This window comes from Oryzias melastigma, linkage group LG11, assembly GCF_002922805.2.
Source record: "Oryzias melastigma strain HK-1 linkage group LG11, ASM292280v2, whole genome shotgun sequence".
Lineage (NCBI taxonomy): Eukaryota > Metazoa > Chordata > Actinopteri > Beloniformes > Adrianichthyidae > Oryzias > Oryzias melastigma.
Genome location: NC_050522.1, coordinates 9,828,769 through 9,844,623, shown reverse-complemented (window position 1 = coordinate 9,844,623; position 15,855 = coordinate 9,828,769). Strand labels below are relative to the sequence as shown.

At 37.9% G+C, this 15,855-nt stretch overlaps 1 protein-coding gene across 1 annotated transcript in view; it reads left to right on the top strand.

Moving 5' to 3' along the window:
* The window catches only part of cpne4b (copine IVb), a 43,769-nt gene extending 30,810 nt beyond the window's left edge, over positions 1-12,959 (top strand). Inside the window, exons 10-16 of the mRNA XM_024259529.2 lie at positions 2,491-2,550; positions 2,645-2,778; positions 3,000-3,054; positions 3,201-3,252; positions 3,754-3,887; positions 4,728-4,964; positions 12,003-12,959. Coding sequence (XP_024115297.1) covers positions 2,491-2,550; positions 2,645-2,778; positions 3,000-3,054; positions 3,201-3,252; positions 3,754-3,887; positions 4,728-4,964; positions 12,003-12,134 — 804 coding nt within the window. The 3' untranslated portion in view covers positions 12,135-12,959. The remainder of the gene's footprint in view (positions 1-2,490; positions 2,551-2,644; positions 2,779-2,999; positions 3,055-3,200; positions 3,253-3,753; positions 3,888-4,727; positions 4,965-12,002) is intronic.
* Positions 12,960-15,855: the final 2,896 nt, after the last annotated feature.

Below are 15,855 nucleotides of genomic sequence, written 5' to 3'. Positions count from 1 at the left end.
GAAGTAAAAAGAAATGCTCCTCATAGTGTAATCACAGCATTATGTGATCATATATCAACAATTTGATTTAACTAGAGGAAAACTACGTTTTACACAATCATCTACTACTGTTGTGGTGTATTTTAATGTGTATATAAAGACTACAGTAACTTAAGACTAAATAACTCTCATTAAATAAGATATCTTAGGACCACATAAATAACATGTTCAAACAGTGGATGTTCAGTTCGTACTAAACTCGTACCACGGGAAAATACGTTTTCATTGTTGTCTAAAAGTCACTTCCACCGTTTTACAGATTGTGTGTGAAACACCAAGAACTCACCTGTAAAGATTCATGATGTAAATAATCCACCGCGGTGCTGCTTTCCTGGAGAATTGAAGCGGTTAGCAGTTAGCATGAGGAGCCGCAGACGGCAGAGCTGTGGGCGTGAACTAAAACAAACCGGAGGAAAAGCGGGTGAACTCGGTCCCGCCCCTTTCCCCCATATTTGGAACGTCCGTGTGAGGCGGAGTTAACTCCAGCCAATATGGCTGCGGCCATGAGCTGAATATTCAGGCTTCATTTGGGGGACTGTGGAAGTCAATGGGTGACGTCAGAGATGCTGCGTCTAATTATATATTAAGTCTATGGGAAAAAAACGATTTTTTTAGACAACAAATAGTTACTTTAAAAAATATTTCCATAAAAGAGTTTGGAAAATCCATTCCTGTGAGTTTATAAAGATGTTAATTTAATCTGCAATGTAACTGTTACCGTTAGCCGTCCTATGGGAAATTACATTAAACATTAGCATCAAGCTAGCAGACTTTAGCTTTATGTGCTAAATCGATTCATAATTTTTAATGAATTGATTATTGATCTACTAAGCTTAAATTGATTCTGATCACTTAATCAATTTTTATTAACCTAGCCCTAATGTTGATGTTTGTTTACCTACACACACATTTACATACAGGGGCGGAACTAGAACACTTTACTTGAAGGGCACAGAGAGACAGGGTGATACTCCTTGTGTGTTATACACTGCAGTACAGTCTATTGTTTCAAATTAAAAGATAAAAACTCTTCATGTTGAGCAATACTCTTATGTTCTTCAATAAATGTTTCACAAAGCATGATCGGGAGTGTTTTTGATGAGAAAGGATTGGTAACGGACATTCTTTGGAGTGCGGTGACAGGGATGGGGGGGTTCTCCGTATTCACAGATTCGGGGTATTCGGGGATATATCCGGTCCCTAACCCCGGCGAATAAGGGGGGGAATATACTGTATGATGTACCTAGTTTGAAGATTTATAACTTTTTACAGAAAAACACGCTTATTTTAGGGCATACAATTTTTAATTATAAGAGAAAAATACTGAAGTATGAGCATTTATAGCTAATTTTGACATTGAATTTTGTCCTTAGAGGGGTCTGCAACTAGTGGCTCCGGAACCACTTGTGGCTTTTTTACCTCTTCATAGTGGCTCTCTGGCTTTGTAATTAAGGGTTACTTAATTAGCATTTTTTAATTTATATAAATTAGTTCCATAAATGTAAGTTAAGGTGCACCTCGAAGATAAATTATGTAAAGGACTTTACATCCCTGCTGACTTGAAGACGTCTTGTTTGCTCAATGCTTCCTTCATAATACACCAATTTCAAATACTACACAGAACTTTGGTAAAAAGTCTGATTTTTTATGAGTTTAAAGCACATAATATCTTATGTTGTCCAGAGCTTCACTGTTATGATCCGGTCTGACACAAGGCGTCTTTTATTTTGAAAGGAAATCATACAAGCTTCTGTCAACCGTAAAAAAATAATTTTGCATTTTAAGAAAATTCTAGTTTCTTCTGTTTTTATTCATGTCACAAAAGAATTATAATTCATATTTATTATTAAATAATACATTATAATGAAGTTTCAAAATAAGACTTTGCAGCCCTTACTATGTTTTGATCAGTAGAAAACAAGCCTGTTGTACTGTTAAAGGTTGCAGACCCCTGTCCTAAGAGGACAAGACATCCCAACTTATTCTACTACTTCCATTGACAGACTTTAATTTTAACTTGCTTTGAATAGAAGATTTTTACAGTGAAAAAAGAGAAAAGACGCACCAAATGGTCTGCCCACCCATTTACTGGGACCTCTTGTCCTTCCTTCGCATCAAATAGATCCCAAAATTTCAAAAGAGCACTAAAGGAACAAAAACAAATCTATATTTCACATTGGATGTGTCTTTGATTGTTTTACCCCCATGATACCCATGTATGTTTCATTTTGATTGTCCTGCGTCATCTCAAAAATGAACAGAGATGAAGGTCTTTTCCTCCTGAGGACCAGATTCACAGATGGTAAATTTAAGGCCAGGAAGGGATTCCATCATATGTCACTTTGTGTTCTTTTATTATTGCACCTTTTGTTAAATGCCAGCAAATTCTCCTCATTTGAGGGAATTCTTCTTAGATAACCCAAACTGATTGCGGATGCTCTTTCTTGACAGATCATTAAAATGTATTCTTTTCTGGATTACATCATGGGAGGCTGTCAGATTCAGTTTACGGTAAATATGACATCAAACTTTAAATTACTACACATTTGCATCAGTTTACTATCGTCTCCTGCTTTTCTGATTTCAATTTTGTTTTGAATTTAAGGTGGCGATAGACTTTACAGCATCCAACGGGGATCCAAGGAACAGCTGCTCCCTCCACTACATCCATCCCTACCAGCCCAATGAGTACCTCAAAGCTCTGGTGGCTGTTGGAGAGATCTGCCAAGACTATGACAGGTAGAGAGAGCACTCCATCAATCATCATTCACCTCATGCTGACATACAATCTAAAGGAACACAGACGCACGCACGGGTTTTCTCCTTGAGGATCAAACCGCGTCTCGCGGAGATGATTTATTGTATGCCTAATATGTGAAACAGAGTTATTCAGACGTCAGGCTTGTGTCCATCATTTGTCTTTGTTTTCCAATTAGTCGTGTCTCTCTTCATTTCTTCAGTGATAAAATGTTCCCTGCATTTGGTTTTGGAGCTCTGATACCACCTGACTTCAAGGTAGGACATTTGAGGGTGTGTCTTTGTTGGATTAAAGCTTCAGGCATCCTTTGCATTAGAGCAACATGAAAGCAGAATCTGTCAGCGTTTGACATGTTTTGCTGAATGTCGTGGCTACTGATGCCTGTTTTCTGCCTCGCTTTAAGGTTTCGCATGACTTTGCCGTGAACTTCGACGAGGACAATCCTGAGTGTGCAGGTGAGCGCCTCAGACTGACACGAGATAGAACCAGACAGCGCCGCAGTGCGTGCGTCTCATCTATACCTCACCTTCAGCCTCAAATTTCTCCCGCTCCATCATTCCTAACCCCCCGTTTCCTCCTCTCACACACACGCAGGCCTACTTAAACATACACTAAATGCAGCTGGGAGATTGTCACAATGCTGCAGGATGTATTTCAGGCTCCACAACACAGAGAGAAACAACACTAATCTCCACGTGTGAAATAGGCTTCTGTGCTCTCCTCCCAACATAGCTTCAGTGCCTGCCGTGAAGGTGCATGTGTGTCGTGTTTGTGTGTGGCGCCAGGCAATGCATTTTGAAAAATGCTCAGTCACCTTGGAGTAAAATTACATGTAGAGAGTCTGATTTATTGTTGCGAGCACAAGAACTTTGACTTTGTGAGGTCAGTGCAGCAATGTGGGCCGACAGAGATAGAGAAGCAAGTAAAGACCCCTTCGTTGGTGTGGATCGTTGCAGGGATCCAAGGTGTGGTGGAGGCCTACCAGAATTGTCTCCCTAAGATCCAACTGTACGGGCCAACTAATATTGCCCCGATCATCCAGAAAGTGGCCTCCTCCGCCTCTGAGGAGATGCACACCAAAGAGGCCATGGTGAGTGAGAAAATGAAAGAGAAACACTGGAGCGTTCTTTACTGTTGTTGTGTCTTTTGGTGTTTGTTCTGGCAGACAGAAAAGGAAAAAGACAAGAAACAATGCAGAGAAATGAAAGTGAGACGTCACAGGAAGGAAAAGACGAGTAAAATTAAATTAACTGAAATAAATGGAGAAACGACTGATATTCTAGCAGTGGCGAACTTAACAGTTTTTTTTCCTTTTTTTTTATCCTTACCTAGTTTAAAACACAAAATAACTTCTTCATTGGTCCACTAGTTTCCAGAATTAATGACAAGAATCAAAATGTTTCGATAAACATTTAAAAACGAAAATCATTTAAAGGGTAACCAAACAGGGAAGTTGGAGGCTGACTCCACCCTCAACCGAAATGTGAAAATCCAGTCAGAGGGGCGGGGCTTGGGAACAGGACTGTTATATTACTGGAGCTGCAGATCATGGTGAGGGACTTCTGAAATGATGTGGGACTTAAATGGTTTGACCAATCACAAAATTCAACTGTCATACCTCAAATCAACCCATAAGGGGCAGCACACCAACGGTTTTTGACTATATTTTCAAGAATTAAACAAGTTTGTTTTAATTTGTCAAAAATTTAGCAATGATATCCAGACTTTTGAATTTTCAATTGATTTAACAACCCACTCTGATGAAAATCATGTTTTCTGTGTTTTTAGCATGTTCTAGTAGCATTTTTCTTTTACAATAGATCCAAAGATGATCGGAGCGTTTTTTTTTTTTTAAATGAGAAGCTACTGCTAAAACGCAATTCTCATTGGCCATCTTTTCCTCATCTCTTCCTTTCAACCCGACACCCAGGAATACTTCATCTTGCTGATCCTGACGGACGGAGTCATCACCGACATGGCTGACACACGGGAGGCCATAGTCCATGCCTCTCATCTGCCCATGTCGGTCATCATTGTTGGCGTGGGCAACGCAGACTTCACAGACATGCAGATCCTTGATGGAGATGATGGTATCCTGCGTTCACCCAAGGGCGAGCCTGTCCTCCGAGACATCGTCCAGTTTGTCCCTTTCAAGGACTTCAAACATGTAAGTGCTGGTAGGGACTGACAGCTATTTTGTGTGATCCTAAGCCTTACTCAAACCATAGACCGGCCCACCGGGTCAATAAATGAATGCAAACACTGACGCAACAAATGTGTTCAAAAAGAGGCTCAAGGTGGAAGGTGGTACATTTTGTGTCTTTAACGTAAATGTCAAAAGACGTTATTAAAGTGTTACGTAAGTAAGGTGAGGAAAAGAGGGGGAGTTTGGTATTTATTTTGCTGGCTCTAAGAGCTTTACTGACCACAAGTACAGATGTCTTAGATGCTTATGACACTGAGTTTTTGATTATGTTTTATCAATCTGATTTAATTTCTATCCAATATGTAATTATATTACTGACATTATTATAACTGCAATTTTTTTTATCAGTTTGCCAATTTTACACTTAAAAATCCCAAACAAAGTGCATCAATTTATCTTTTCAAGGGTTCTGTGTATGAACTAGAGACACCATTCGACACTGTTGGATATATTTACCTCAGGATGGAAAATTAAAAGCAGTTTCTGAAGTCTTGATCCTCCATGTTTTCCTCTAATGCTACGTTCACAACAGCCTCATTAAAGTGACCACTTTCAATGAAACATCCATGTTATATATGTACTGGATATGAGCGTTTCGGGCTGCCGCGTTCACGTGTAGCAACTTAAATTTTTAAGTCAGTTTTTGGGCTCTAGGTACAAAACATCCAGCCATTGAACGTGGGATACATTTAAAGCAATTGAACTTTGACCAATTTGGGACTTTGATTGAGTATTGACGTATAGATACCGTCCTTTTCAAAACACAGTAGTCTCAACTGGAGGGGATATTAATAATTGTGGTTTGTCCGCGATTATTTAACACCAAGTCTTTCATATATCGGAATAGAGCTGTGAAAGAAAAAGTCAGCTCGTTGGAAAGCCACGCCCCTACACGAAAGCTGTGATGTGAAAGGCATCTGATTGGTCACTTCATAATCTGAGTAACTCTCACTAGAGAGAAAATATCTTTAAAAAAATGGAGTATCAAACTTGTTTAAAAAATGTATCAGAGCAAGAATAGTTATTCTCACAAATAGAGTAATAGCAGTTAATTTCTCTATAGAAGTTTATGGGATATTAGCTTATTGGGTACTTACAGTTTGGAACACCAGGGGGGGAGGAGTCACTCAGTCCAGTTCTCATATGCAGTCAATGGTCAAACCCTCATCTTATTCTCTCTCTTTACCCTTAAAATTTTTAAATTTTTTTTGCAAATACAGGTCAATAAATCTTCAATCAAAGCAGCTTTTAACCCAATCTTCTACTTAAATCACACTGACTCTAACTTCTATGTAATGTTTTTTTTCTCTAAAACAGATTCATGACAAATAATACCTTTTGTGATTTTTTTTATTAATGAAAATCATGCTTTTCTAAATTTGTGTGCACTGATAAAACATGAATGTGAGTCTATAATGCAGAGCTAGACACAGCTGGAGCTTGCTACTTTGACAACCATCAGGAGAACTGTTTCATGAAACCAGACATATCATAAAAAAATAAGTAGAGACTGAATCCAAAAGGTCAAACTTGGATTGTTACTTTCCGACAGTGAATATTATTTATTCGGATCTGTCTTTATGAGGACCAGCTTCAGTCTGTTAGCCCATCTGATCAGGAATGACATTGATTTTGGATGTGTGTGTTTGTGGGTGGGTGAGCATAATATGTTTGCCGTGCTCGTCATGAAGCATTAGCGTTCTCCTCTCTGTGTGCATTTGCAAGTGTGTGTTCCTCTTCTCTGGCTGCATTAGCCTTGCCCGGCTCTGACCAGATGTGTTCGCCCGGATCCGCTATGGTGAGTTTGATCTGTGACTGGTTTGGAAATTATATCTCATCAAATCAGCATCCTAAAGATTACGACTTGAACATTCAGAGCTGGAGGATTGGAATGAGAGGAGTGATAAATAATGTGGAGGGAGAGTAAAGTTTAGGAGAGAAAGCTGCTGGTGGTGGTGATGGGGGGATTCAGCAGAGGACCAGAGCTAAAGACAAAAGGGAGCCAGGGAGTTTGTGACAGAGGTGGAGAGGTGATTTTCTGCTCTGTCGTTCCTTTTCAGAGGGGATTAGCAGGACGGAGCTGCTGGATGACAGAAAGAGTGGGGGAACAGGTAGATGAGAGTGAGAGGAATAAGAGGAGGTGGGGGAGGACAGTTGAAGAGGTTGCGGTGGAAGCGCTTTGATGATCCATTGTCTAAGAGAATTATGTGAGGAGAACGACAAACTGTCTGACTTTGACCATTCCAAAGTGTCTGTGAGTGTTAGAAAGAAGCAGTTTGTGTCCACTTTTTTTTTTTTTCTCGTTACCAGTTTAAGTAGTTCTCTGATGTTTCTATTCTTTCTGTTGCTTTATTTTGAAATTCTTCTGTAGGTTATTACAGATCCACACTTGTTTGTAGTCGTATTCAGGTTTTATCTGCAAGAAGATGAAGCAAAGCAAATTTATATTGCACATTTTGAGTACAAAGAACATTAAAAGGACTCACTCGGATGACAATTGTGCTTTTAACATGTTCTAGTCATTTTTTTCTGATGATGGAGGACATACTTTAGAAACATTTCTCAGTATTTTGATATTCTAATTCTGAATCATCAAAAATGCAATTTGAAAAATAGCTTACTTGTGACCATAGACATATATATTATCACTGGACAAAGCGAGGTCTTGATGTCATCCATAGAAAATGTCTTACCTCCGAATTGCCAAATCCATCTTTCTGGTACGTCCGCCGCCATTTTGTAACCTGTGAGTGATTGGTCTGAGTCACGTTTTTAGGGGGATTACTGTCACCAATCAGGAGTGAGCTTGTTTGAACACCCCTTCCCCTGATAGTGGCTCGGGACAATCTGTCAATCAAACGTCATCTGAATGATCAGTTCATTACCTGAATAACTTGCGAAAAAGAAAAAATATCTTTAAAAAATGGTTTAGAAAGAAGATGTTAAGAAGAGCAAGAATGTAAGCTGAATTTGGGTTATTCTGATAAATAAAATGACTGAGAATAACTGTCTATTTCTTAATAGAAGTCTATGGAATTTTGACCTTTTTGAAACCAGCTGCTACTGCCTATTTAGAGCTGCCTAGTGATGTACAGTCAGTGTTTATGGCAAAGCAAATACGCTGGGTGTGTTACAAGTAGGGCTGGGTTGAAAAAATCGATTAATTTATTTGAATCGATTTAAGCTTAATAGATCAATAATTGATTCACAAAATATATAAATCGATTTAGCACACAAAGCTAAAGTCCGCTAGCTTGATGCTAACGTTCAATAGAATTTCGCATAGGACGGCTAATGCTAACGCTCGGTTGACCAAAAAAAATATATTGCTGACTAAGTGAACATCTTTATTTAGTTACAGCCATTCATTTTCCAAACTCTTTTAATGAAACCATTTTTAAAGTAACTATTTGTGGTCTAAAACTTCGTTTTTTTCCCCTTGTACTGTTGTCTTCTTCTTGAATTAAGTGTACTCCTAAAGCACAATCGCCACCTAGTGGCCAAACTGAAACATCCTCCAGGAGAAGCAGAACAATGTTCACAATGTTAATGATCTGAACATTATTGGTAGAACTTCTTCTTTAGAGAATCTATGTAACACTGTATGATATTAACAATCTCATTATTTTACTACTACATTTTATAATATTTGAACTGTATCCGATTAATATAAATATATTCAAATTAAATAATAGATTTTGAATGTATTTCTAAACAAATGTGTATAAATTTGTAAACTTAAAATTTGATTTAATTGAAGAATCGAAAGAATCGGAAAAAATTGGAATTGAAATGATTAAAGCTCTTGTGAATCGAATCGTTTCTGGAAATTATAACCAATTCCCTGCCCTTACAAGCTCCCTGCTCCAAGTTTTCACCAACTGGGAAAGGGGGTGGGGCTTCTCTGCACCAACAGTCCCGCCCACAACCCAGAGGCAAATTTAACCCAGATTTAAATAAGAGGTCACTTTATACCAAGGGTCTGCAAAATTAGGCTCCGGAGAAACATCCCTCCGTTTTGTTTAAGAGAAATGCAAAGAAATTGAATAAGTAATGAGTTGGTTGTTTAGTTTTTTTTTTACTTTTAGTTTAGATTTTTGACATGTCAGACAACGGAGTAAAATTATGGTAAATTTTTAATTCTACTGTCAAAGTGGTTTATTCTAATACCATAATTTCATTGTTTACTTGTGACCTACAAATATGTTTTTGACAAGTGGATTCTACACCAACATCACGTTTAACATCAAAGTGGCTTAATGGTCACAAAAACCTAATTTGTATATTTTAAATTGTAAAATGGGGCTTTGGTCAGTAAAAACTAGACCAAGTGGCTATTTTAGCATAACAGGTTGCTGACCCCTGCTTTAAGCATACCTTAAATATAATTCTTTTTAACTTTCTTAATTTTTTGTAATTAGCAATCACTTCTTTAATATTCATTTTAAATGTGTCTTTTAAAGATGTGATCATCTTTTGATCTATTTTAAAAGTGTTTCCAGAGGTCTTTTAATTATGATCATGCATTTGATTACCTGTTGTTAGGAATTGTTGGTGGAAACGCAGGAGACCAGGCTTGGTGACACAAAGTTAAAACGTTTGATAAATAAACTGGATTATGACCAATAAAAAACCCATTGGCGAAACACAAATGGTGACAGAGTAGAGCAGATGAGCTGATAAGGAAGAACTGAAAACCAGACGCTTTAGACTGAGGGTAATTACCTGAAATAAAGACAAACCTGAAACTGAAGGGACTGAGAGACAATTCAAAACAGAACACGACTCACAAAAAATTCCACAATCCTCACACCTGTGTCGCTTTCTAGGACATAGTTTCTGCAGAGCGACAGCAGTTCATTAGAAATTCCCCTCCAAATTGTGAGTGGGACCTTCCTGTTGCTGAGAGCACTCTGTTTTGAGTTGCTTTTAGAAGTATTTTACAAATATATATATGATAAAAATCCAAAGTTTAGACCCTAACATAAAGTGATAAATATGTTTGACTATTTTCATAGTCGACTAATCCCTGATTATTTTTTCCGATTAGTCGATTAATCGGGTAATTTGCACACTGGATGTAAAGCACACATCTTAACCATCATTTGCTTTAAACAAACTAAAAAGTAGATATATAGCATACCTGAGATAAAGCTAGTGTGAATGCTGTAAGCTGAATTTAGGTGCTGAAGATGCTAGTGCTGATAGCTAAAGATGCTGAAATTGATAGCTGAAAACGCTGAAGTTTATAGCTGAAATCTCTGAAGCTAAAACCTGAAAACGCTGAAGCTAATAGACAGCTATAATATTAGTTAAATACCAAATTAGCCTAAAAAAAAAAAAACTAAATTGGCCAAAACAGCTAGCAGGCAGTTGAAGTATTAGCTAAACTCCCAATTGGCCTAAAAAATTGGAAAAAAGTCTAAATTAGCCAAAATAGCTAGAATTTAGCTGAAATATTAGCAAAACCCCAAATTAGCCTAAAAAACTGAAAATATTCTAAATTAGCCAGAATAGCAAGCAGGCAGATGAAATATTAGCTAAACTTCAAATTAGCTTAAAAACAACAACAAAAAATCCTTAAATGGCCAAAATAGCTAGAATTAGCTTAAATATTAGCGAAAGTCCAAATTAACCTAAAAAAAAAAGCCAAACCCGAAAGCCTGAAAGCCACAATATGTAGCAGGCAGCTAAATATTAGCTAAACTTCAAAATAGTATAAAAAACTAAAAAGAAATCCCAAATTAGCCAAAATAGCTAGCATGCAGGTGAAATGTTAGCATAACTCCAAAGTAGCCTAAAAAACCTTAATAAATGCCAAAATAGTCCAAAAAGCTAGCATAATGTCAATATAACTTTCAACTTTACTACACTCTGACTCCATATATTATAAAGTAACGACTAATCGACTTTTAAATTAGTCGTCGACTATTTTATTAGGAGATTAGTCGACTAATCGTGACAGCCCTATTGTACAGATCATGTCCCAGCTATGGGAAGTTAAAATGTCTGCATCTAACACCAAATCCATCAGTTTATTATCCTAAAAATCCCTCAAAGTGATAAAGATAACATATACACAAAAGCTTCACTGCCTCAACCTTGAGGTGACAGTTCCCACCATCGCACCACAGATTCATCCATCAGCCATCCATATTTGTTCCCTTCATCTTGCTCAGGGTCAAACAGGCAATACATAGGAATGTGTCCAATAAGGCGGAAGATGATTGGAGATTATATCATTGTGCAACATCCATTCTAGAGACAAATTTGTAAGATTTTTACTGGCAGTAAGGTGTTTCAGTCTTTGGATACCATTATTCTTTGTAGATTGTAGAAATTGCTTTTTCAGTGGCAATATCCAAAGATTAATCCTGCAACTGCATAATGAGATTATACTTTCCAATGTAAAATCTTACATTACACAAAAAGCTGCAACAAAGCCAAATCTAAAATATTATTGTGGGGAGATGATGCTTTTATAGCCTTTCTAACAGCAAAAGTAAAGATGTTTAACCCTTTAACACCTGAGGCGTCACCGGTGACCCTTAAACATTAAAAAGTCTTTAATATACTTAACTTTTCAACCGGTAACACAATCAACGGAGCCGAGCTGAATAGCCCCGCCCCCTCAGAGGAGATTTTGGAAACAGAGGCTTCAGATCAACATGAAAAATGTCTTTTAAAGACATTTAAGTTGTGGGTTTTTTGTTGAAAACTTCATAATTTTATTTAAAACACTACTGGGAACGTTTTTTTCTTTTTTTAATCGTCATAGGGGCACTTTAATGGTTGAAAAGTTACATAAATCAAAGAACATAAACACTGGAGCTCCGATGTTAAAGGGTTAACCCAGGAATGACACAAAAAAGAAGTTCTGGAAGTGGGTTAGGCCAGTTGTCAATGAAGGTCGGCCTTAAATGATCTTTACAAAAGTGTTCGGCGGGAGTTTTCGTGTTTTGTATTAACGCTTCTCCTCTCCATCTGCTGCTTTTTCAGGCCTCCCCAGCTGCCTTGGCTAAGAGTGTTCTGGCAGAAGTCCCGAACCAAGTGGTGGATTACTACAACGCGAAAGGAATTAAACCCAAATGTATGTCAGACTACGAGTCCACAAGAACCTTTAGCCCCTGACAACGGACTGTGTGCATATCTACACTCAATTCCTGCACACATTTGCCCTTAACACTTATCTAAATACTATTTAAGTACTGTATAAAACATTAACATGCGCTAAAGAAAGCACAAGCAGACATACAAAAGCACACACAACAGCACAGCATACAGTAGTCTAGCTCAGAGAAATAGTTTGTTAAGGTGATACAGTTTGACCTACCCCATCGGTGATTATTGCATGTTCGGCCACAAAGACGTCACCAGGGGGGAAATTATTACTATTTAACGTACATTTACAAGGTATTTCTAGAAAAACTGTCAGTCTTCTGAACCAGCATGCTGACTCTGACCATAGCTCGACAAAAGAAATGACAATCTTACCTTATTTAGTCAACTAGCAGGTAAATAAAGCAAGGATTCGTGTGGGAGAACGCCTAAATGTTAGCATGCCTAAACGAAAGTGTTAGCATTGCAAATGTTATTAGTGAGGGTAGTGAGATTTCAGTTAGTTTCCTGCATAAATGCATGCATAATTCAGCTCCCTCAAATATCCAATCTCCAGTAGCTGCTTGCTAGTTACGAAATAAAGTATTTCTGTCATTTGTGAGAGTCTGGGGTCATCTTTGATGTTTGGGGTTCTTTTCTACAGATTTGTTTGTGGTTTTGCTAAATGGAAAATTAATAACAGAATAATTGTAATATTTCTTAATAACCTTCTTATATTGTAAAGAGCTTTGGGAGAATAGACAAGTGTGTGTGGTAGACTAACCTGTGAGCTGAAAACATTTTCTCTTTTTCTGTATCCTGCATGTTGACAATAATAAAGATACTTTGGTTTTCTCATTTTAGTCTCAATAGTTTTTGTTTTCTATTGTTGTTTGCAAAACTGCTGTCATTGAAAGCTAATCTATTGTGGTCTCCTTGTGCTTATCTTCTTTCAAATGGAACTTTTCTGAAGAATCCATCATAGTTGCAGCAGCGACACGACAAAACATTAAAGCTTGTAGAGTTGAAATCATGGCAGGTTCTGTGAAGAGCTGTCCACAAAATAAAAGTATGGGTGTCAAACTGCTTTGCTGAAATGGCTATTTGGCACAAATAGGCTGTACAGTGCGACAAAAAACGTATTTGTCAGTCACAGATTCTGCAAATTGGCCAAACTAGAAAGATGAGAGAGGTCTGGAAAGTTCTTCTGATGCTTCAAATGCAGGATTAAACGAGCTTTCAGTATTTGAAGTCGATGTCGAAGTGGTAAAAATCTCACAAATCTTCCTCTTGGATTTTCCTTTCACAGCTCTATGTTGGATTTCTGATAGATCGTATAATTTCAGCCAAAAATTATGAATTTCTGGAATTCTGGCCTCACAGACCTGCTACGACTTCTCCACCAAGACTACAGAGGACACCACGGTCAAGACTGTAGAGAACTCTTGGAGCAATTATTAGAAAATGGAAGAAATACAAGATCACGGACTATCTCCATGCAACCACAGTTGTACCTCATGGGGTACAAATGATCTTTAGGATGGTGAGGAAACAGCCCAAGCGACATGGGGAAAACTGGTCAATAACCTGAAGAGAGCTGGGACCACAGTAATAAAGGTTACTATAGTAACGCACTACATCATCATAGATTCAAATCCTGTGATGCTGCATAGGTCCCCTCAGACCCATCTAGTGTTCTCCAGTGAGTGGATGATCCAGAGGAGGATTGGGAGAATCCCATGTGATCAGATGAGATTAAAACACAGTGTTTGGAGGAGGAAGGTGTTGCATCCCAAGAAAACCCTTTACCACAATGAAGCATGGAGGTAGAAACATCATGATTTTGTGCTGTTTTTCTGCAAAGGGGACAGAACAACCGATTAATCATTGTAAAGAGTGAATGAGGCCATGTATGGTGAGATTTTGGCTAAAAGCTTCTTCTATCAATGAATAAATTTAGAATCATTTGTGGGTTAATGTTTCAGCATGACAATGATCACATTAACTGTGCAATGGTCTGAATAAAAGTATTTAAAGGTTCTAGGCCAAGTTAGACTGCTGTCCTCAACCAAACTGGGAGTATGTGGACAGGAGCGGACTTACCATGAGGCAAAGGTGGGCGATCGCCTGGGTCCCCCCAACATCCTGGGGGCCCCGCTTAAGAAAAATATCCAAAATAATTTCCATTATTATTTACTCTGTCATAAAAAACCTAAATCGATGAAACAGAATAAGACTGCTCATGGGAAAGTGACGCGTCTTCCACCACCAGCAAGTTAGCGAGCAGAAATACTTTAAAGAGATTTTTAAATTAATGTGATAAGAAAAAGCATAGACATCCATGTGGGATATAAAATGATCATTATCTTTATACTGTTGATGCAATGAAAGAAAAAAAACAACAACAACAACAAAGACCATCTCACACAAAATTCTAATAATCCAAGTTAAACAACAACAAAATTAATGTGTAGGAAGAAAGACAAAACAATAAAAGAAGAACAGAATCAAAGGAACTCAATAAGAAGAGAAAGAAAGTTGAGACTGAAGAAAGGAACAGAAAAGACAAAAAGATGAGCAGAAAATGGCCATCTATTTATGTTTTTATTGACATCACTCCAAAATGAACTGCTTTGTTCCATCGTTTGAGTATTTTTGCTTTTTTGTCTTCTATAGTAAAACCTGACAAATTAAAGAAATGTCAGAGGACCGTCAGGTGTTCCTAAAACGAGTGACAAATTAGTGTGTTTGATAAATTAACTCAGTGTGATTTCAGTTTATTGATACTTTTCAAAACATTTGTATTCTTGACATTGATGTTGTCTAAAGTGAACCATTGAAGAAGTTATTCAATGAATGTTTTACCGTACAGGTAAGTATTTTGTTTTAAAATGATTAGTTAAACCACTGCAGAGGGCCTGATGTTATTATTCATCTGGGGCCCCTAAACTGCCACTGACTGTGAATGGAGTCAAAAACCAGCGACAGCCCCAAATTATCACAGCTCTTGAGAAGATCTGGATGGAAGAATGGACCAAAATAGCAGCTACAGTGGAAACGTGTGATTATCTGCAGGAAGTAGTTGTCTCTGTCATTGCCAAGTACGGTTACATTATTAAATAGTGATATTTATTTTAATTTTTTTTCTGAACCATCTTGTGTTTAAAAACAACAACAAAACTCAATTGGAATTCTGTCCCTCCTGTACAAAGCTGCTCCTAACTAGTGAACTGGAACTCCCCAGCTGTTAAGCCGCCACAGACTCTTCTTTTCACACAGAAATGGAGCTCACCAAGCAGATCTCATTACTGCACACATTTTCTTTAAGTCGTTTTCAATTAAAATGAAACAGACTACAGCTTCTGTGCATGGAAGAGGAGGAGGACAAGCGGAAGGAATGAGAGGCGGAGCTTCAGGAGTGAGCCATTGAACCATTTGGCCCATTTTGAGACACAAGCAAGAAACAACAACAACGAACAAATGAAGAGTGGCAACAAGAACAGAAAGGTTGCTCATTGTTATGGCAGAGGAGATCTCCAGCAGAAAGTTAGACCAGAGTTTGTCGAAGAGCGTTGCAGATCTAGAACATAAAAAAGAAGCACCTGGAAAGCAGAGAAGCAAAACTGGAGCACAATACAAGAGCAATGTTGTCATCACAGGACTCCACATCAAACCTCAGACATGCACTGAAGTGAACAGAGAGAGGAACCTTAATGAGAAAAAGTTGGTTCTGGAGTGAAATAGATGGTTAAAT